The 24,717-nt window shown below is 32.8% G+C and overlaps 1 protein-coding gene and 1 long non-coding RNA gene across 5 annotated transcripts in view; both read left to right on the forward strand.

The window, feature by feature from the left end:
- Window positions 1-12,718, forward strand: part of LOC114326819 (uncharacterized) — a 672,802-nt gene extending 660,084 nt beyond the window's left edge. For all 4 annotated transcript variants that reach the window (XM_028275266.2, XM_050655637.1, XM_028275265.2 and 1 more), the window contains 3 exons: window positions 864-1,209; window positions 7,595-10,383; window positions 11,741-12,718. In XM_028275266.2, the coding sequence (XP_028131067.2) occupies window positions 864-1,209; window positions 7,595-10,383; window positions 11,741-12,087 (3,482 nt within the window). In that variant the 3' untranslated portion in view covers window positions 12,088-12,718. The remainder of the gene's footprint in view (window positions 1-863; window positions 1,210-7,594; window positions 10,384-11,740) is intronic.
- A 9,403-nt stretch (window positions 12,719-22,121) lies between these two features.
- LOC126887808 (uncharacterized) lies at window positions 22,122-23,830 on the forward strand. Its single transcript, XR_007699212.1, has 2 exons — window positions 22,122-22,533; window positions 23,016-23,830. It is a non-coding gene; the product is annotated as an uncharacterized LOC126887808 (long non-coding RNA).
- Window positions 23,831-24,717: the final 887 nt, after the last annotated feature.

The following is a 24,717-nucleotide window of genomic DNA, read 5'->3' on the forward strand; positions in this document are numbered from 1 at the left end:
ATATATACACCATTTTTTAAAATTTTTTACAGGCTATATTTTTGCTAAAAATCTTTTTTCTACAAAATACTTACTATTTGAGTTATTTGCGAAAAACCGTCTAAAAGCGTGGTTATTTTGTTGAAAAAATGAACATATTCACTGCCAAATAACTCGAAAACTATTGACTTAGTGAAAAAACTCTATAGAACAAAAGTTACTTAAAATTAGCCAGTTTATCCATTTCCTGACTTTCTTTGGACGAATATTTTTTCACCCCCAAGAGGGGGTGAAAACCACCCCCAGGGCAAAAGCACATATCGGCACAATATCACTTTTTTTCTTTTGACTTATTAGCTATGTGTATGCCAAATTTCATGTCAATCCAAGCGGTTCTTTAAAATTTAGAGGTTTTGCAATATTTTACCGTTAAAGAACGGACTAAAATGAGTATATCAAACTTTGTAATAAGCCATTTTAAAGCTTTTTCCCTAATCTCGAAGATATTTGTACTAAAAAAACCATAACTTTTCCTGTTTTTCATTTATTTAAAAAAAAAAGTGAAAATGCCATTTCTGACACTTAATTGTTTATAAATAAAAATGGCCGCCAGATCCTACGCAGGAAATAGGTACAATTTGCTCTTATAGGTATTACCTGTCGAAAAAACGCTTCAGTACCCTGGCTGTTCAAGTGTCATGGAAAAAACCTTATTACCCTGGACTAATGGTCTTAATATTGTACCTAAATAAAGATGTTCATTCACAAATAAAACAGTAAATTACATAATTATGCCACAAGAAAATGGTTCAGAATAATATATTTTAATAATATTCAACCAAAATATAAACTGAAACTTATCCGATATTTTTATTTATTTGCAGCTGCTCTGCAAAATCCCAACCCTCAACTATATAAATCCAGTACTTTCCGTTCTGAATATGCTTCAAGTACTCCCAAAATAAATAACTATCAACAGACGAAATCTTCCACAACTATAAGAAACTACTTCATTCCTTCGGTAAAATCACCACAGCTTAATCAACAAATCCAATATGACGACGACGACGATGATGACGACGATGATGATGACGACGACAGCGAGGAACTACCAACAGAGAAAGATCGACAGAGAATCAAACTACCTCTTCCAATATTGCCAACTTTGCCACCTCTGACGTTTAGCTCACCTGCGCCATTTTCTCTACAACAGAGGAACGAACAAAAGAGGTATACATTTTATTACATTTTTAATAATATTTTATTAACACCACTGATCTGTTGAATCTCTTAAAGTCCTTTAAATTTGGGTAACTCTTTAAATTTAGTACGTTTCTTATTTAACCCTTACAATAATAGAGATATTTTGCACCTCTTATTTTGCAATTCCGTTATGGTTATCGTTATACTACGTCTGCGCAGTAGCGAATATATGATCCGTTATCTAGGGCTTACAATACCGGAATTCCGGGATCCCGAATACCGTGATCCCTGACGATTTTTGTCCGGTATTCGGTACCGGTATTTATAATAAAAATACCGGTATTCGGTATTACCTTAATTTATAAAAAGTGAATTAATGCACAATAAACTTTCTTCTAAGATATTTTTTGCTATTACAAGAAATTATTTTTGAAGATAAACAACCAATATCATTGTAAAAAATATTTATTAAACACGTTTATTACACATACAAGTCAAGTATAACGCTTTCTAAAAGCGTGAATGTCGTTAATTTAAGGCGAAGGGTTATACATATCAGCTTCTACAACCAAATTATTAAACCTTGTCTATACAAATACATAAAATGAGTTATATAAAATTCTTTTATATTTAAAATTAGACTACTTTATTTTATAAATAAGCCGTAAGATTTATTAATCACAATTGTTTTTACAATTTCAGATCTATTTTTCATTTTTTGTGTGTATTGTGGTGTATAAATTAGGCTCACTTATTTTCTGAATTATTAATTGTCACAGTAAGTTAATTTTTGTATTAATATATTTTAAAGTTAAATTAATTTACAAGTAGCAAATTTCATAAGTAAAAGTACTATCCTATTATATGCAAAATTTATCCTAGAATCAAATATATAGTTTTTCTATTGTACTCATTTCAAAACAAAATTTAATAGGTTTCATATATTATTTAACAACAAGTCGATATTTTTTATTCATAATACCGGGATCCAGGTATTTGAAATTTTAAATACCAAAAACCGGTATTGAGATTTTGGCTCGGTATTGTAAGCCCTACCATTATCGTTATTAAACATAAGGGATTCCGTAATTTACGGAGGTTTAAAGTAGTGTTTATCGTTATCGTTATACCTAGTAATGGTTAAATTGCTTTGTTGCCAGAATGTAAAAAAATCAGTAAAATTACATTTACATAGATTCTAATTTTGATGACCTATAAATTAAATTATCAAAAACTGTTCAAGTATATGCTTAAAATTACAATAACTTTGTGAAGTGAGGTTATGTTTAAATAACGATAACGATGACACGAAAAACCTACTTGACAGGCTGCAAAAACTCTGCTTTTTAACGTTGCCGTAATCGTTATGCTTAATAAAGTTAACCATAGCGGAGCCAAAATCAGCGGTTACTTTAAGATGTGCAAAATCTCTCTATTATCTGTCTGTAACAAATAAAATTAACTAGTTACTATGCCCTGTTCTTCCAAAAAGATTGGAATCACCAAAGCTTACGAAATCAAAAGAAATAAACGTTAGAAAAGCAGATTTAAACTAAAAATCAATAATTCGTATCGTACTATAGAAGTCTAAACATAGAGACGAAGAAGTACTTGATTTTGTTTATTATTGATAAGACTGCATACATACGTCTGTTCCAACGAAAATTTGACTCCCCCAGAAACCAGAAACTCAGAAACCAAGAGCTTCTTCAAAATTTAAAAAAAACAGGTCAATTTATATCGGTAGGGGGACGAATTTTCATGCAAAATTCATGCCCTCAAATGTAACCCCCTACTGCCCCGCATAAACCACCACTTTTCTTTAAATAGTAAGTGTGGTCGAGTGGCAAATCTTTTGAAAGGTAATTTTTTTCTCTACACGACCGTCTATTTTTTTTAATTTGCGGAATAAATTTGAAGATAATTTTGGACTTAACAAATTTATTATAAATTTGTTAAATCAAAAATTATCATGAAAGTTATTCCGCAAATTAAAAAAATAGAGGGCCGTCTAGAGAAAACAAAATACTTTTCATATGATGAATCGACTACACTTGCTACCAAAAAAACTGGGAGTAGATGCGGGGCAGTAGGGGGATGGCATGAATTTTGCATGAAAATTCGTCCCACTTCCAATACATATTTACGTGTTTTTTCAAATTGTAAAGAAACTCTTAGTTTCTGAGTTTCTGGGGGAGGGGTCAAATATTCCTTGGAACACACTGTATACGATAAAATGACCAGCGAAGGATCTTATGTTGTGTCGAATTGAAAATAAAAAGCGAACCACACCAATAGGACAAAAATTAATACTAAACATAATTAATGTCCTGAGACTGAGAAATCGGTCTCGAAGGCGGATGAACCCTACAGAATGGTCAACGGTATAAGAATGCAGAAGGCAACGGGAAACCACTGCATTAAAGACTCATGGAGTATCCCTAGAAATCGTCATGGCTTACAGAAATGACAATCAACAACCTACTAATCATGGTTCTCGGATGCCAAGATTCGGCAGGGGAAGAAACAACAGCAACGACAGGGCTTCCCAGGCCGTTAGTCAGCGAAATCCCTGTTCCCTAAATATATACAAATACACCTATAAAATCGCTACATGGAATGTAAGAAGTATGTATGAACCTGGAAAACTGAGGAATATACAGCAAGAGATGATGCGACTAGATATCGATATATTAGGAATAAGCGATACAAGATGGGTCAGTTCTGGCGAACTCAATACAGACAATGGGCGAATCTATTACTCTGGAAGCAGCGACACCCAACACAGATATGGATTTGCTATGATCCTCAGTGAAAAAGTAACGAGATCAGTAAGAGGCTTCGTTCCGGTGTCCGAAAGAATTATAATGTTGCAGTTATTGACAGCTCATGGAAAAATGAACCTAATTCAGATTTATGCGCCAACTGCTGACAAAAATGAAGAAGAAATAGAGAACTTTTATAGCGAACTTCAAAAAACATTACAGCTCACAGCATCTAGAGACATAACAGTGATCATGGGTGATTTCAATGCAAAAATTGGCGAAGGAAAATGCTACCCTAATGTAGGGCCATATGGACTTGGCGAACGAAATGACAGAGGGGATCGCCTAATAGAATTTTTCCAGGAACATAATGTTGTAGTCGCAAATACATTCTTTAAATTACCTAAGCGACGCGCGACGCCTTTATACATGGAAATCGCCAGCTGACAAAGACAAGAAAATCGTCAGAAATCAAATTGACTACATCCTAATAAAGCACAGATATCGAAACTCAATTCAGGCAGTAAAGGCATATCCAGGAGCGGACGTATCTTCTGATCACAGTCTTATTATTGCTAGATTTCAACTTCAACTAAAAAAGACGCAAAAAAGCCGCAACAACAATAAACTTAACATACAGAAACTTAAGTCAGAAGAAACAAAAGAAAATTTGAAACGTGAAATCAACACAAATCTAGATAAAAACCCAAGAAATAATTGCAACGTAGAACAGCAGTGGCAATTCTTCAAAACCTCTATATTAGAGCCAAGTAAGAAAGTGCTTACAACAACCAAATATAAGAAAGAAGAATGGATGACGGAGGAAATTCTAGAGTTGATGAATGAAAGAAGAAAAAACAAAACAATTAATAAGACTCGCTATAAACAGCTTCAAAACCAAATAAGAAGAAAAATTAGGGAGGCTAAAGAAACCTACTTCTCTGAAAAATGTAAAGAAATAGAAGAACTTCAAAACAGATATGACCACTTCAACCTACATAAAAAAGTCAAAGAACTAGCCGGAATAGGAAATAGAAGAACCTCAAATATATTGCTCGACAAAAACGGAAATATTATAATGGAGACAGAACGAAAACTACGACGATGGAAAGAGTATATCGAGGAACTATTTCATGACCAGAGAGAAGCTAGTACATCTGTAGATAGCCAAACCGGAGATGTAGGCCCAGAGATAACCAAATCAGAGGTTAGTCAGGCAATAAACTCTATGAAAACCAATAAATCTGCTGGTCCAGATGAATTACCTAGCGAGCTGATAAAGTTGGTCAACGAGAAAAACCTGGACATAATAGTAGAACTGTTCAACGCTATCTATACTACGGGAATCATCCCTAGAGAAATGTTGACATCAGCATTTGTGTGTTTGCCAAAAAAAGTGAATGCCAAAGAATGCAGTGACTACCGAACCATAAGCTTAATGTCACATACCTTGAAAATTCTGCTGAAAATTATCCACGCCAGAATACACTCTAAACTGGAGCTGGATATTAGTGACACTCAATATGGGTTCCGCAATCGAATGGGCACCAGAGAGGCATTATTCTCCTTCAACGTGCTGACACGTTGAGATGAGAGATGTTTGGATGTTAACCGTTCTCTTTACGTCTGTTTTATAGGCTACAACAGAAACATCTGAAGAAATGGAAATAAAGAGAGGAGTCAGGCAAGGCTGCATACTATCACCTCTATTATTTAACGCTTATTCTGAAGAGGTAATGCGAGAAACTCTGGAAGATGAAACAGTCGGCATAAGAGTAAATGGAGTCTTAGTTAACAACATCAGATAGAGTACAGTATAGAGATGATACAGTAATATTAGCCGATAATTTACAAGACCTACAAATACTCATGAGTAAAATAGTAAGGTGTAGTAGGGAGTACGGACTCTCTCTCAATATCAAAAAGACAAAGTTTATGAAAATTAGTAAAAACAACCATAATACTAACGAAATCTTGATAGTAGAGGGCCAGCAGATCGAAAGAGTAAAAAAGTACACTTACCTAGGGACACTTATAACCGAAAATAATGACTACACTGCAGAAATCAAAGTCAGAATCGAGAAAGCACGTTCTAATTTTATGAAAATGAAAAACGTCCTATGTAGCAAAGATTTAACATTAGCTCTTAAAGTACGCCTAACAAAATGTTACGTATATAGTGTACTATACTATGGACTGGAATCATGGACGTTAAATGTAGAGACAATGAGACGACTTAACGCCTTTGAAATGTGGACGTATAGAAGAATTATGAGGGTTTCCTGGGTAGATAGAGTTACGAACAATGAAGTACTGAGAAGAATAGTATAGGTAAAGAGAAGGAAGTTGAACTTACAATTAAAGAAAGAAAACTACAGTACCTCGGACATGTAATGCGGGGCGAGAAGTATGGCATCCTGCGACTCATAATGCAGGGAAAGATAGATGGCAGAAGAAGCATCGGCAGAAGACGAATTTCATGGCTGAAGAACCTGAGAGAATGGTTTGGATGCAGCTCAAAACAACTATTTAGAGCTACTGCCTCAAAAATTAAAATATCTATGATGATTGCCAACCTCCGTAGCGGAGATGGCACCTGAAGAAGAAGATAATTAATAATAAACAAAATGGGAGACCAAAGATAAAAGACAAAAGCTTATGCAAGAATTATTGAAAGATACAGAATATGATTTTAGCCTAAAAAAATCCCTAATATAACTAAAAAAATAAAGACGCGCAAAAGAAAGTCTTAGCAATCAATAGCAAAATATCTTATAAGAAAATAAACACCATAGGTTATACAAAAGTTGTGTGTATTCACAAATAGGGATGAACACACACAACTTTTGTATAACCTATGGTGTTTATTTTTTGTAAGTTAATAACACCCATAGTTAATACAATCTTGATATATGTAAAGAATTTCCGAAGAATAGAAAAACGAGAATAAAACCTCCTCCTGTAAAAAAGATGAAAAAATGAGCCGTTTCAGTTTAAGTATTAACAAAAACCGTCGGGTAGTACCTAAAGAAAGATTCTGGAAAATGAAATAATCAGATAATGCTGGAAGACTTTATGCGAAGCACTGAAATAGTAGTACTGCTGGGAAATGCCTACAAAATAGCCGAAAACGAAGATTTTCTTTTCAGAACAAAGTGAAACTAAAACAAACCGCGTTAGAAGAGACAAATAGATTTCACAAAGGAGGAATTAAGACAGACAGGAAAAGCTTTAAAGCCAGCCCAGAAAGGTACCGGGTTCAGCTGGAATACCAAAAGTTAATAAAGATATTAATTATAAGCCATCAGTGTTATTGCCCATCTGTTACAATTTTCTAGTAACATGCTTGTTTTCTTTGAGAAAAATTTCTCACTTGTGTTTAAAATTTTTCTGATGGGTGAGAGGAGTGTGTAACGTTACAAACGTCATATCTTTGACATTTTATTTTTAAATAATTATTTTGCTTTATTTTCTTTAATATTTCATTAGTAATAATTGTCTTCTATTTGTTTTACCAGTTTATTTCGTTAAAAACTCGTTGGCGCCCTCCCGCTGTCTGCGTTATTGTGTATAAACTATGGTTTAGTATTTTTCATAATTCGATTTTAATTTGAATTAAACAAATGATAATTATTTATATTTTTTAGATATACAAAAGATCATCTTCCTCCTCCACGGATCGTAGTAAGCGCTAGTGCTAGCGTTAGTGATGCCAGCGGAAGAAGACTGAACTATTCATTAGGAACAATAGAAGCTGCTCAACTGTTTAAACCACCCCCAAGATCATACGATGAGTATAAAGACGAAGATGTAGCACTGGATCCGTTTTATCTTGATGTTCCAAAAGTAACGAATTCACCTAGAAAAAAGCGAAGTGTAGAGAAAACTCCATCACAGCGAAATCAAGACCAACATATTAATTATTCTGATATTATCAAAACAGAGGAGGAAGCTTTAAACGTGCTAAGATTTCTGTTTGAATGGTATAAAAATGAACAGACTAATCCAGCTAAATCTACTACTACCCCTCTTACTACCCCTCTTACTTCCCCTCTTGATTCTGAAGGAATATCTTCAATAAACTATGAGCTTGCTCCTGCAACAGAGTCTAGTAAATCTGAAGAAAGTGATGACGATGATAATTTAGATCTTGTTTTTAAAACCAACGATAGTTTTAACAAAAAGCTTAAATATAGTGTTGTAAATAACAGAGGTAGCTCGGTGGGCCATAACGAAGAAAGAAAAAGTAAAATGGTAGACGAAAAATATAATATAGAACACGATTTCGACAAGGATGAATTATTCCATCCTGAGGAAGATTATGTAAACGATAATTACGAACCCCTAACTTATAAAGAACAAGAATACAGGCACCACCATAAAGGAAAGTATTTACACGACAAGGAAACGCATGCGCCATATGAAGACCATAAAAGTTATCCATCTGTTGACGACTACATTGATGATAATATTGAACCAATTTATTACAAAGAACGAAGTTACGAAAAGGGAAGTAGTAAAGAGTATATAAATGAATCTAAAAAGTACAATTCTGATCCTAATAATAGTAAAAATCAATCAGAAGATAGTAATGGCATTAAAGATTACTATGATAATATAGAAAATGATTATTCCAGTCATGTTGAAAGTAACCAAGAAACAACACTACCATTTACTACAGAGCATCCTGAAGAACAAACAAGTACTAATGACTATTTTGTCGAGACAGCAACTCCCTCTAATCCAGAAATCCAAAACGCTTTCTTATCTGAAAGACTTCCACATAGTACAGCAAGACCGAAAAGCAATAGACAAGAAGATTTTAGAGGAAATCAGAAATCTAATGAGGATATAACAAAGAAAGAAAAAGAAAATAATTTACCTGAAAAACTTGTCGAAAAACCTTATCGTGCCAAGGATGATTATGATTACCTTCGAACTGTACATTTTTATACTTCGACTTTGCCACCTCCTTTTGAAAACACAGAAACTGAATTTATACCAACTATTACAGAAAGTCCTAGTGTTACTACCAGTTCATTACAACCTCAGACAGAAAAAACAATAGTGGAAGTCGTCACCACTATTAAAGAAGATGATGATATTGGAAGTTATACTCTTACAACATCTACTACAACCACAGAAAGTCCTGTCAGACGAAATAATAAATCTAGAAGAGGAAAGTTTAGATTTAGTGATTCTTTTACTAAAGAAACTGCGTTTACAAGGAAAAGGTATCATACTTCACCCAGTTCAACTGAAATTGATTACGACAGCAATCTTTCTGTGCAAATGGAGGATCTAAGGACTAAACCTTTAAAATATCAAGATTACAGTAGAGACTTTAAATACGTAAATTCGGAAATGGAAAGTAAAGAACCATACTCGGAAATATTGGAATCTACAACCAAAGTTAACAATCATATTAAAGCAAAATCAAGAAATAATGAAATTGTGTATAAAAATAGTATATCTTTGTTAAATGCTATTATTAATGATACGCATGTCGACCAAAGTAACGTAGAACAAACTGTGTTTACAGAAACTACTTCAACATTAGAACCAAAAACTGAAACCACCAACTATACTAAAAGTAAACAATTAATAACAGATGACTTTACTATGGATGATGAAACAACTACTGAAACTTTTGATACCTCTACTACAGTTCCTACTACTCTTAAACCGTGGTTGACAAAAGATTTAAAAAAAATGATAGAGCATATTGAATCTAATACCAGGAGTGTCGCGGCCCCAAAAGTTAAGCAAATATCTACTGAAGACAGAACTACTGTTGATATAACTACCACAGCTTCACCTAAAAGAATAACAATGGATATGATTACAATTCAAAACGATTTAAACGTTGCTTTTAATACAACAGGCATGCATTTGATTGATGTAACTGTTGAAGAAGAACCCACCAGTACTGCGCAAATAAGTACTACAGAAGAAGTGCCAACAACGACGACACAGGAATATTTCGAAGTAACTAAACAAAGAGATAGTAATTTGCTAACCGAAACAGAAGCCACCAAGACCTTGCATGATAAGGAGATATTACCTGATACAACAACTGATATAACACAATCAACTGAAAGTGATAGTACCATTAGTAATACTCCAGACACTACGACCATAACACCAGATGTAACTACTGACAAAGACAAATATACACAAATACCAACAACTTTAGAGCAAACAACAATGGAATCGACCACTCTTGAAGAAGTTTCAACGGAAGCTACTACAGAATTTACAACAGAATATACCACTACCTTAAAACCCAAAAGACGTGGGGGTAAACCTACGAGAAGAAGGCCTCAAAGTTATCAAAGGTCGGGATATAGGCATAGGTTTGGTTCAAGTACATTTACCAAAAGACCAAGGAAACCAACTATTGAGGATGCAGTTGTCGAGGTTCTTAGTAGGACAGGTAATGTTATATTTTTATATTTTTGTTTTATATTTTCCCATTTTCAAATATATTAATATACAGGGTGATTGATTAGTGGGGGAAAGCTCAATAGATCCGCTATAGTAATAGATAGCAATAAAAGTTAATAACAAAAATTTTAGTCACCTATGAGCTTCACATTACAAAATTAGTTAGAATGTTACAGGGTGTTCGATAAGACAGTGGCAGACCAAACTTATGTTTTTTTAAATGAAACACCCTATATTTTATTTTATATTCGAAATCCTGTTAACTTCTCCATCACAAAAATATAAAGGTTTGTTATGTTGTACAGGGTATTTACAAAGTTATAACCAATTATATAAGAGAATCGTATCAACTCCCTGTATAAATAAAAATAAACAAAACAGCAATGGTTTATTAATACCATATTTTCTTACGTATTGTCAAAATTTTCAATTATTGATATTGCTAATTTTCTTTATATTAAATACAGGGTGAGTCAAAACGCAAATAGGTACATTATTTTCTCAGTAATTTTAAATGGAACTCCCTGTATTTTATATCGCTATTGAAAAGTACCATTACCGTACTTTAATTTTTAGATAGCGTTCCCTATGTCTAAATTTATTAGTTTTCGAGATATTTTCATTTTTCAATGGACCAGTAGAGTGGCAGACTCGTTTCTAGGCGTGCATACATGTGTTAGGAGGTAATTTTGAACACCTTGTGTAATTAAATATTAAAAATATTTTACTAAAAGTAGCTTCTAATTTTTTCAAACATTTACATACAAAAGTAGTGTTTAATTGTCATCACAAAATGTTGTATTTTGTGTTTGTGTGTTTTTTGTAAAATTTATTACTAATTTTCTTTCTTTATTTGTTACATTTACATAAAAAAGTAGTTTTTAATTGTTTCAAAAATGTTGCATATTGTGGTGGTGTTTTTATTGTAAAATGTGTTACTAATAAATTATTTTTATTTCTTTATTCGCTACATTGTTACATTGATTACCGTATTGATAATCAGTAATCGTCAATTGTCAATTCAGTCATGCCTTACTTAAAATTTAGATAAATTTAGACACGTAAAATAATTTGCTCTGAAAAATGGAAATATCTCGAAAACTAACATAGGGAATGTTATATAAAAATTAAAGTACATTCATGTTACTTTTTATTGATGATATAAAATACAGGGTGTTTCATTTAACATTACTGAGAAAATAATGTACTTGCGTTTTGACTCTCCCTGTATTTGATATAAAAAAATTAGCAATATCAATCATTCTTGAAAATTCTGACAATACGTAAAAAATATGGCATTAATAAACCATTGACTTTTTTTCTAATTCTAAATATGTAATTTTTAGACAAAGAAACTACAACCGAGAGTTTCAAGAACACCGGAAATAAAAAGGATTATGAACTAACTGACTACCCCTTGCGAAAATCAGTAAATCCCACACAAGCTGAGAGAACGACAGTCACCACACCTGTTACGAAAACGTACCCCCCACGACAGTTTTTCTTCAATTGCTTCGGAAAAGTGGTAGATAAATTTTATCCAGATGTAAGAGACTGTAGATTGTTCCATTATTGCACTCAAGGATACAGCAAAAATCAGTTATTAGACTTGAAGTTTGTTTGTGACCTGAACACGTATTTCGATGATGAGAAGTTGATTTGTACAAAGACGAAACCTACACGATGTTTGTAAATATTAAGTAGTTACATATTTTGTATTTTAAATCGACTAAAGAGTATTTTTCTAAACGGTAATAATGGAAGTATAGACTAGTAGCCAGAAAAATGATTACAGATATAAAAGACATCGATCAATTCGGCTGCAAAATAAGAAAAAACACCTTACCTTGTCTCTTTTTTGTGAGTTTGATGGCCTTGGCCAAGCAAATTAGCCAGACATTTTGATATTTACCTTTTCTTGGTTGACTAGATTGACATTTTTTAAACTAATTTGGAAAAAAATGTGGCTTATATCCTTTTACATGAAAAATAAAGTCTAAATGTAAAATTAGCCAGGCATTTTGACATTTACCTTCCCTTGGTTGACTAGATTGATCTTTTTTTAAATGTATATGGAAAAAATGTGGCTTTTATCCTTTTACATGAAAAATAAAGGCTAAATGTAAAACAGGAAACCTAAATTTGATGATCAAGGAAAACTTAGTGGCCATCACTTAATGGATAGTCTTCATTGAAATTCTCGATATCTATTGGTAATTCCCATCTTGATTGACCATTTTTTGCGCAAATATCCAAAAAAAGCCGTATATAGTTTTATTAGGGTTCCATGTTAAAAAAAGTGGGATAACCTGGGTGGATACTGGGTATTCTCCGTATATTGAATGTGTGAGATGGTACGTTTCCAAACTCATGGTTAAAAAAAAAATCACGTAAAAACTGACACTTTGAAGCTCTATAACTCAGAAACAGTTAATTCCTGAGTCTTGGGCAATAAGAATTTTTGATAGGCATAACCAAAACTACTTCATGCAAAGTTTAAGTTAATGTTTAATTTTACATAAGCAAGTAACAAATACACCAGGAATATTTGACCAATACGACAACCAAATTCTAAGGCTGAGAGTTGAATCTTGTGTTACGTTACAAAGAGGTATTTTTTTAATCTTTTTGTAGCTTTGCGCCTGTTTAAAATTTTATTAGTAGTACTTTCTGTTCTCCGAAAACAGTGTGCGCACCATTTTTTTCTTTGAAAAAATGGAGACCATTACTTGTATGAGCGTCAATGATGAATATACAAACCCTTAGTTGTATGGCAAAAATTGTGTAATAACTAGGTACATCTTAAAACTCACCAAATTTCATTTGCATCTTTCAACCGTCAAATCGTCAGTTTAAAAGAGAAATTTTAACAACCCTTATCTCGGAAAATGAAGCATTTGTAGACACACGTTTATATAGCAATCTGTCATTATCCTTTCATGCAGAATCACTCTCTGAAGTTTGTTGCACCTATTTCACTCAGAAATAATTGATTTCTGAGTCTTAGGGAGATAGAAACTAATAATAAGCTACCTCTCTGCAAAGTTTCAGCTAATTTAACTCAAGAAAGGTGGCGATGTACACAAATTTTTAATTAAAACAAATATCCGACGAGTAGAATATGTTTTTTTCAAAAATCTCCATTTTGTGTGTAAACAAAAGTGAGAGTTCAGATATATCTCGTTTTTTTTTGTAGAAATGTCTAAAGTATATATTTTTTTAAATTTTACAAAGTGAAATATTTAAATCGAGCGGAGATACCGTGAGGTGAATATAAAATTTTAATAAAATTATAAAATCAAAATGTTTGCCTTGTTAACAATCACAAGTTACTTAACAAAATCTGTAACAAGTTTTCTTGTAGTGGAGGATCCGATATAAGGTCGATTTGCATGGATCTGTTTAATGGGTAAAAATTATTGGATATGTAATTTAGCATGTTAACAGTTACGAAAAACAAGGGTTGCCCGATATAATCTTGTTCTAACTATTATTAATTAATAATAAAAAAATAACATTTTTTTATGAATTTAAAAAAAAAATGTCGACTCGGGCAGATATTATATCAGGTTTTTTGGATCATTCTAAAAAAAGGTCTTTTGTAATTTTTCTCAAAAGTTGATCTTTTTTGAGTTATAAACAATTTAAAACTATAAAAAGATCGAAATATGACAATTTTCAAGGCTCAAAACACAAGTAAAAAATATTATTTTTGATTTTTGTAATTATCAAGTATATAAATTCAAGTTCAAACCTTTTTCTATTAGGTCTTGATAACAATTTTAGCCATGTTTTATTCTACAACACATTTTTTAATTGTTAATGAGTACGTTAGCTTATGGGGAGACGAGCATTAACAACTAAAAAACAATGTTTCAGAATGAAATAAGTCCAAAAACTTATCAAAAACTGATAGAATAAGGTTTGAACTTGAATATAGGTAGTTCGTAATTTCAAAAATGATATTTAATACTTATGTTTTTGAGCCTTGAAAATTGTCATCTTTGATTCTTTTTTCAGTTTTAAATTGTTTATAACAAGAAAATGATCAACTTTAGAAAAAAATTACAAAAGACCTTTTTTGTTTAGAATGACCTAAAAAATCTGAAATAATATCTTCCCGGATCAATTTTTTTTATTCATAAAAAAAAAGTAATTTTTTAATTATTAATTAATTATAGTTAGAACAAGATTAGATCGGGCAACCCTTGTTTGTTGTAAGTGTTAACATGCTAAATTACATATTCAATAATTTTTATCCATTAAACAGATCAGTGCAAATCGACCTTATATCGTATCTTAGACTATTGACTGATCGTGAATAATGTTCAGCGATAATATTTACCTGGGTACTAGTATATTATACAATTATTACTGAGAGTATTAGTATTTTAATGAAACTTCTGATTTATTGATAGTGTCTGGTTTTAGAAGGATACTCTATTCGTTTACTCTTTGTTTTTTTTTACAGATTTGATCGTTTTGTAATTATAAGAAACTAAAAATACTCAAATATTCTTATAGCAAAAGTAGCCTAAAAATGTTTGGGATATAAGCAAACAAATATCTACGAACAGCACAAAATATTCTTTTCTTCAACCATAAATCAACGCTATTTTTCTAAATTAATTTTTAAATATGAAATATTCCTAAGAAACTGTAAATAGTATTTTTATTTAATTGTTAATATTTCTAGTAAACAAAACGAAGTATAGATTAATTTACAGTTAAATATTTTTATTATTAGATATATTTAAAGTAAAATTTATACTAAAACTGTTAAAAAATTAAGTTTGTTTACTAGGATAATTGTATAAAAATAATTTGGTAGTAGATATAACGATTATTTTTGTAATTATATAAAAACTTTGTTACCTATAAATAAATACTCATAGATTAATATATTAAGTTAAATATATTTTTAAATATGTCTTTGTTGTTTTACTGTGATAATTCAAACAACTTAACTAAGTAGACTTATGCCTATTGGGAACGAGTGATATTGCAGGTGTACCTAATCAATCCTTCATTTACTGGCGAGCAGCTCCTTGTTAACGAGATCTGAGGCTTTTGCTCACCGAAGAATATAAATAGCACCAATAAGTTAACACCTTTATAGCGGTCAAAGTTTAATGAGGCGCTCAGAGCAACAGTGGCCTAACCCACAAAATGATGATTTTTAGATTAATATACACTCAAAAAAAATTAGTTCGTAATATTGATTAACAGTGATTATTGAATAGTATTTCGTTGTAACAACAATTTAATTTGTTGTTTCAACGAACTTTTGGACATTGACGAATGTATTTGGTTATTGTCACAATGATTAAATAATAATTGTGAAAATAACTAGAGTACATTAATCAATAACACTCAATTTATTTAGCCAATAACTTTAGTTCCGTATATTTAATAAATAATGTTAATTATGGCAGCAACTCACTTTCTTGATTTCGTACATGACAACAATTACCTTGGTTTACCGTGACAACGTACAGATTTCATTAAAACAATGTACAAATGTTGTTAATATAGAAGTAATATATGATTATTGTAAAGATGTAAACTGATTGTTGAGACAACAAATGAATTTGTCAATCTACTAATGCGTTTAATACCCACAATCAATGCGTACATTGTGACAATAATCGTAGTGGTTGAGACAATAAATGTTTTGCTTGACCATTTGAAATATAACGGCTTTTCCTTATCGTGATACCCCTAGCTTTTCTGTGTTTAAAAAAGAATTCTTTGTTAAACAATGCTGTTACCTCTACCGAAGTGCCGGATATTTCGTTTCCAAGTGTAGTCCGTAGTAGAAGGAAGTTTTCGTGTGTCTTTTATCGTGAAATATTTTGAAAATTTAAACGCAGAATAAAATATTATAGTATTATCGAGGGTCTGAAGTCCCTGAGAACTTCTATAATGATTATTTTAATAAGTCACAGGGGTGAAAAAGAGAAAATTTAGTATGATTTTTAATTTCAAATATACCATTCAAAAGAAACTTTTTGTTTATTCTAAGGAACTTTCTGCCCTCGGTATTAATGTAATCTTTTATTCTGCGTTTAAATTTTTCAAAAATACTTATTAGTTTTCTCAGGATTCCAAAAAAATTAATGCGTTTCAAAATAATTCGATCGAAATTTTGCACCTGCGCTGCGCTCTCAAAAAGGATTAAAGTGTTATACATTTTTGGAATCACTATTTCAAACGCTTTTTATTGAGCTGTCACATGACGTACTTTCCTATTTAAAAAAATCAAAGTTACGCCTGTCACCTGAAGAGGGATCGTGTAAAGTTCCAAACATTGATGTTATAATACACTTTGATTATTTTAAAAATCGACCTGTCCGAGCGTTTTGCTTACGTGCTAAAAATAAATAAGTTAATAAGGGGTTGGATGGAGTGTAACACTTATTCCAGTGCACTGTATAAGTGAAATCATATGAGAAATTGTTAGGAATTACATCTTATATTGTATATGATTTAGGTTTGTGTGTAGCGTTTGGTAGTGTGTACAGTGTATAGTGTCTAGCGCGCAGTGTTAGGGTCGCGCAGGCGTAACAAAGAGTAGTATGAGAGACTTGAAGAAGAGAACATCGCAAGCAATGGAGAAGCGTCGTGTAACAATGTAGCGTAGTTAGATAGATAGAGAAGTTAGATTATGTAGTTTGTAGGTAATAAAGTAAGTTGTAACTAAAGCCGTTGATTAATTCGATCCACCATCCTCCTCTTAACAGAAATCACACAGTGTAAAGTCCATTAGGTTAAGGACAAAAAAGGGGGATTTAAAAAATTATTGTTAATCAATTAATATCATACATAGGGCTAATACATTCAGTAATGATTGATATAAAATACGTTCATAGCAGGAATGAACGAAACTGATTGTAAGAATGAATAGAATTGCTTGTAAGAAAAACCGTATTTATTGTGGGAATGAACGGAATTAATTGTAACAATAAACGGAAATAATTGTGGAAATAAACGAAATACGTTAGGAGAAATAACACTGTTATTGACACAACGAATAGTCTTCGTCGGTCAATTAACGACGTTGTTGTTTCAATAAATAGTGTTCGTTGGCTCAGTGAACAGAGTTCGTAATATCAATAAAAAGTTTTCGTTGACTCAGTGAACAGAGTTCGTAATACCAATAAATGATATTATGGTATACATAATGAATGTTCATCCATTCAATAAACGTAATCGTCATCCATTCAACGTAAACGTAATCAAAACGTTGGCTCAACTAACGAAAATAATGAATTGATGAACATCGCTTTATTGTTCCAATAAAACCAAGAATTGGACAAATTTTAAGTATTGCGTTTGTTGTCTGAATTAACATTTTTATTGATATTACGTGCCTTTTTCGTTGATCAGGCCCGTCCCTAGGGATTTTGCCGCCCTGGGCAAGCTCGGCGACGGCCACCCCCTGCCCTTGGTAAACCCAAAAACTCAAAAATTTCACCATTGCTCTTAATTTGCTGAAAACTATCACTTAGTGCATTAACGGTTGTGTGTATAATTTTTAAATATAAGTCAGCTTTATATCGTGTCTCTGGATCTAGGTCCATACCTCATAGCCAAACTGTCTTTTTACTTTTCTCTTTCTTGCTATTACTGTGCCTCCGATTTTCGGGTGCTCAATTTCTAACTTGATGCTAGCGTTTTGCATCTGTCAAACAGCCTTGGAATTTTAAATCACTTCCGAGAGACTTAATACTGACACCTCGATACACTCCAATATCAATACTCTGCAGTGATTTGCTGACTACGTTGATGTGAAGTAAAATGTCATGTCATATTACCACAGAGCAAAGAAAAGTAAAATCACGGATTTGATTTGCCTCATACGCCAACAGCTTGCCTCATAAGCAACCATTTTATCGTTGTTTTTATTGACAGTGATTTCTACAAGAGCATCGTAGATTTCTTCAATTTGGTATCTAATGGGAGTAATTTCATCAATTCTACTTTCCCATCTATTTTCGGACAAACATTTCAATGTTAGGCTAGAAATACGATTTTTTAGTATAGCCCAATGATGAATAGATGCTGCAAATTGTGAGGCTGAAGCAGCATCGTTCACGACTAAGTTGAGTGAATGGCTAGAACAAGGGACAAAAAATGCTCTAGAATTCATTTTCAATTCTGTTTTGAACTCCCAAGTTCTTTCCTTTCAGGTTTGCCCCATTATCATACCAGTGTCCTCTAATATCTTCCAAAGGTTTTCCCAGTTTATTCAGTTTTTGCAAAATAACTCTGTAAGTTTCAAACCAGTGCAGTGAATCTAAATCGACAAAACGTGCAACAATAGTCATCTGTTCCACCCCAGAAATATCAGGTGTATAATCTAAAATTATGCTATAAAACTTTGTTGATTTCAAAAAGTTCAAAATTTTATTTTTGATTTGGTCATAGAGGAGCTGAATAATTTCGTTTTGAATACGTTTTCCCAAGTAGTGATGCTACTACCATTCTTTGTTCTCCTAATGTGCTCTTGTAAAACAAAATAAACTTTTTCAAAGAGTTCAACAAATTTTAAAATATGACCATTGTTGTGATGAAAATTTTTATCAGAATCACCCCTCACTATCCTTATCCCACTATTCTTATGCGATGAAAAAGAAGGCGGTGTTGTCGATTTCCCGTCGATTGGGCCTTGCAATAATTGTTATTGTTTCACTTATTTAATTCTCGTTTTTACAGTTGCATTTTTGCCGCTCTTGTTCATAATATTAAAAACGAATTTATTATTTCTTCAATTTCAAAAATTGGCTGTCCTCTAAAATTTGCTGCCCCTAAATTTTGCCGCCCTGGGCAGCCGCCCAGTTCGCCCACCCCTGGGGCCGGGCCTGCGTTGAGTGTACCAATAAAAGCAGCAAAATTAAATCTTCATCATTAAACATTTTGGCAGCATCATTAAATTTATTGCCCGACAGACCCAACAAGATAGCTGACCTAATTATTGACTTTTTCATAACCAAAAATATATCGCAAAACTACCTGCAAATAGATGAATGCCATAAATTATGTTCTGGCCATTCAGCAATAATACTAACACTAAGCGAAAACATAATATATAAAGAAAATAACCCTTCGCTAACTAATAAGTACACCGACTGGATAAGCTTCAGACAAACGCTAGAAGAAACAATTAATTTAAACGTATCTCTTAAAACCGTAAAAGATATTGAAAAAGAAGTTGATCAATTCAATAAAGACACCCAAAGAATATCGTGGGAATGTACTCCAGACATCAAAAGACGCCTAAAAGGATGTAACTACCCTGCAGAAATTAGAACGTTGGTATACGAAAAACGGAAAGCAAAGTAGAGCTCCTCAAGATAAGACAATTGTAAATAATCTCACCCAACAACTAAAAAGAGAGATAAAAGAATTTCAAGAAGAATCCATTAGGACATACTTAAACAACCTAACGAATGATAGATCCACAGAATACTCACTATGGAAGGCAACCAAAGAATAAAAAGGACCAATGATGCAAATACCACCCATAAAAAAAGAAGACGTGACTTGGGCTAGACGCAGCGAACAAAAAGCAGAATGCTTTGCTACACATCTACAGAAAATATTTTAACCTCATCAACAACAACAAGAAGAAGAAGCATTACAGAGCAACCATTTGCAAGAAGAAGACAACATAATGGCAGTAACTGTAGAAGAAGTAATAAAAGAAATCAAATATAATTTAAACCCGAGAAAACCTCCTGGCTTTCATTTGATAACAGGACAAATATTAAAATAGCTCCCAAGAAAAGCAATTGTTAAGTTGACCTATTTATATAATGCTGCGATCAGATTAAAATATTTTCCTTCATTGTGGAAAGTGGCGGAAAGTGGTCAAAGTTTAAATATAATAATTTACATGAATACCAATCGTTCTTTTTAAAGTATAAAAATGATTCTGATTTAAATTACGCTATCCTTCTCCTCTAGATTTTCTCTTTCGTAAAGATGTAGTGGCGTCATGTAATTTGTTTGACAATTTATGTCCAATTATCTCTGTCCTGTGCGTGTTGTTTTGAAGCATTACTTCCGTTCTGTGAGCGGCCGTGGAGTAACGGCCTATTCGCTGGCCTCATACGTCAGTGCACGTGGGTTAGAGACCTGCCAAAGACAAACCATTTTCATTTCCAATAATGACACGTCTCACCGTGCCTCGGAGAGCACGTAAAGCCGTCGGTCTCCCTGGGCTAATGTACATCGGCACTAGTTACTTGAAACAGGGTTAAAGATGTAAATGGCGCCGGAACTGTCCGAAAGGATCTCCCCGGCAAAAATGCTATACGATATTATTATTATTACTTCCGTCCTTACCTCCCCCATTTCTTTGAGCTGTTATTCCATCTTCCCCTTTTGCTATTCTGAATTTAAGCTTTTTTATCGCCGGCGCCGTTTCAATTTCTGACTTTAGTTTTTGTGGTTCTCTTTCATAACTTCTTCTTCCTGTTTTATTGTCAGAGTCCTTGTTTGACAATAATATTTCGCAATATTGTTTCCCTACCCCATTGTTGTACCGTTGCAATATTTTCTGGGTTTGTTGAGGTATTAGCACTATTACTTTGATAATATGTGTCTATGGTTTGAATTCTCTCGCTAGATTTTTGACTTCTTAAAAAGTTCTCTAGATTCTCGGCGGTCAACATGTTTCCCTAGTTGTGCATATATGTTTTTATTATAATTGTTTTTTTCCTTCTGCGCAAGAGTTTTATAGTTGTATTTGTTGTGCCTATCTCTATTTCTTTTTATACTGAATTTGACGTGCCGTTTCTAAGATTTCGTCTTTCTCCTATAAGGTTGAGGGTCTTCTCAGTCATCCAATGTTTTTTCCGTCTATTATTTTTTTGAGGTTGTTGATGGCTTCAATGATCCACTTCTTTGTGTATTTTCAAGTTTTTCAGGATCTCCGGTAGTCACTTGTAAATCAGTTTTTGCTAATACTTTTCTTAAATTCCCTGTGTGTTTTGGAACCCTTTTTTTGTTCTATTTGGAATTGTCTTACTGTGTAATTCTGCTTGTAATATTTTGTGGTCAGAGTCACAGTCTGCAACTGGTTTTGTTTTCACGTTGATTATTGAATTTTTCCATCATTTAGGGACAAAAATATAATCTAGGTACTTATTTGGTTTTTGTATCGTCCTTCAGGCGAAGTCCATGTTGATGATGTTTAAACATTGTGTTTATTATACTAAGTTTAGTATCGATGACGAAAGGAAAGAGTTGTTCTCATCTGTCATTCCAGATACCTAAGCCATGCTTACCTATCGTTCCTTTAAAATAGTCATCTATTTTATTATTTTTGCATTTTAATCTCGTATTATCATCATTGGTTCTTTCTTAAGAATATTAGAGATGATTTGATATATCAGGTGGTATGTTTGTTCTACCAGGTACATATAGGTATATTCTGACGCTGCTTACGATGTTGGCAAATAAGTAATCTCTATAATGTGCATTTTGGTTGATATTAATATAAAGGAAGTGATAATAATATGCATTGAAGGTACCTAACAACCATTTTATATGAGCACGTAGTATCTGTTATGTCATTCATAGGACCTAATAATGTTATGGAGGATAACCAGCCTCCCCACCGGGCAAAATTGCCAATGCATACTTAAAAGACGGTAGGATTGGCCCTATGAATTGGTAAGCTTCCTGTCCCGACCTCAATCCAATCAATTAACTTGTAACGATCAGTATCCCGATCGTTACTATAAGATTCATTTCTGTAACTATTAAGTATGCAACCCGGTATACGTTCACTCGCATAGAGTGTAATCTAAACTTGAGCCCATTATAATTATTTTGGTTGGTAGTATGGTTAGTGAATTTAACATTTATTCGTTGGCTCATGGGTAAATGACAATTTCCGCCTGTTGACAGGACGGAAAGAAAGTGAAAGTTGATGGTTACTTGATCTTCGGTAGCCGTCTGCAAATGATGTGATTTTCCAGCGACCGGTGTCTAGCCATTTTATTTTATTTAGAAAATAATTATTTAGTTGAAAAGGAATGCATTTAAGTTGGAAAGAAGTTTATTTTATGGTATAAATTATGGTGAGAGTGCTGTTTTAGTTCCAATATCGGAGGATTCTGGACATTGGGTAAGCCGCCATTTTTTTTGTTCTTGCCAAGGAAACAAATGACCATTTTCTCATTTTCAATACCATACTTTAGGAAAATTGTTATTCTGTAACCATCAGGTCTTAAATAGTCCCTATAACTACCAAATTTATGTCCTCTACGGAGAAAAATTCTTTAAAATTATATTTCCAGTTCAAAGTAATTTCTGACTTAATGACATTTTCCTTTACTTTTAGTTTTACGTCTGTAAAGAAATCCTTCTTGTAACATCCAATTTTACAATCATATTTCGCAACAAGTAATCCTTAACCATAGTTTAGTTTTTCAAATGTCTTCACATGGAAAAAGAATCAAGGTCAATCATACTTCAATTACACACATCAGTGATTCAACTTTTTGTTTCAAGTTTTTCTACAAATTTTTTATAAATACCTTCCTACATACCGTGTTTCATGTTACTCAAAAGAAGTAATATGACTGAAAGATTTTTGTTTTCTTTTAGTCGCTGGAGAATAGAAGATTTAGTCAAACAGAAATAAGAATAATTTTTGGGAAAGAGTGGGAAATTTTGGGACATATTTGGAAGTTTTGATTTTATTGGAATCTTTGTTTTTATGGAATTTATTTTTGGAATTCGCCGGTACTGAGAGGTATCTCCAGTTGGTAACAAGGATACACCTCCCTCCTAGGTTGAGGAACACCGCAAGCTACCTTCCTTGGGCCTCTGATCATTCCCTGGAAAGAGTTGGAGAACCCATGGTCACTTGGTAGACCGGACAGGTTTTTATAAGTCAATTTGATTGTAATTTGTTTTAATAATATTTGCACTTTTACCTATTTTTTTTTTGTATCAATAACTTAATAATCCTAATAATAGTATACCTTCATTTTCTTAAACATAATTAAACTAAACAATAATTTTTCAAAAATTTTATATTTCAAGGTTAGCTCATTTATTTTAAAATAGTAGGGGGGATTATAAACTATCTGTAAAGATAGTGTGCACATTATCTCAGTTTGAATCCTTATCGAAACTTTGATTTCATTGTCAGGTATTATACTTACGTTTATCACCTCCGAACAGATACGATATTGTCAGCCAATATTGGCTTCTTCATTACCAACAAATTTGTACATACATTTTTACATTAATTAACTTTCATATATAAATCATTCATTACATATTTTTCCCTTATTGTAAAAACCTGTGTTATCAACAGGAGTGTCATAGCTTAGTACGTCCGGTTTAGCTAGTGTATAAAAATTGTATATAGGGGTTATAGGTTTGTTTCATTAAATTTGTTAGTTGTACCTAAATATATGTTTTATTTCCTATAAATTCGCAGATCTAGGTCAAAATAATAGTACTATAACAGTAATAAGTAGATGCAAGCAGCAGTATAAGTCACTCGGTGAAGTAAAATTCACCAGGCGCCCTCTTCCGTACTTCTAAATATCTTTTTGGTCAATATTTCTCTTCTTTTCATTCTTTTTTATTTTTAATTTATTTGCTTGAACACTTCAGTACTTTATTAGTTATCGTCTTATTTCGGGTGTGCAAATTCGGCCTGATCCTTTCCTGAGTCACACAAAAGGTCTCTTACATATCCAGCTAGCCAGCTCAATAACACTTAACAAGCAATTAAGCTACTCCTTCAAAGCTTATATATATTCTTCCACATCACCTACAGAATTGTTATAATTAACACATAATTCGTTACAAACTATCTGTAAAAACTCTAGTTCTTAACACATCCTTGTCGTTTTCATTTGCTTTATTTAATGCTAATTTTGAATTTAGATCTTTGATTCTCTCTCTCCTATGGCGCTACAACTGAAGTCGGGCTCTGGCGTCTCCAGAATTCGTCTGCAAGTATCTCTGTCCGTGGCTGCTCTCCTCCAGTTATTCACACTCAATATCTCTTTAGTATCGGCTCTCACTTCGTCTATCCACCTATTTCTTGATCTTCCTACTGGCCAATAGTTCCACTAAGAGTTCTGCTAGGTGATCTGTCATCCATTTGCTGCATTAACAATTTGCTATAGAGAGTTATATGTAATATTGATTACAAAACTCGTGTTTTAACCTTATTCTCCACATACCATTGTCGCAGATGGGCCCCAATATCTTTCTTTCAAAAATCTTTTATTATTACTGTTATTTCACACTTTTTTGTAAATTGTAGTAAACCATCAAGGTTAAC

This window comes from Diabrotica virgifera, chromosome 7, assembly GCF_917563875.1.
Source record: "Diabrotica virgifera virgifera chromosome 7, PGI_DIABVI_V3a".
Lineage (NCBI taxonomy): Eukaryota > Metazoa > Arthropoda > Insecta > Coleoptera > Chrysomelidae > Diabrotica > Diabrotica virgifera.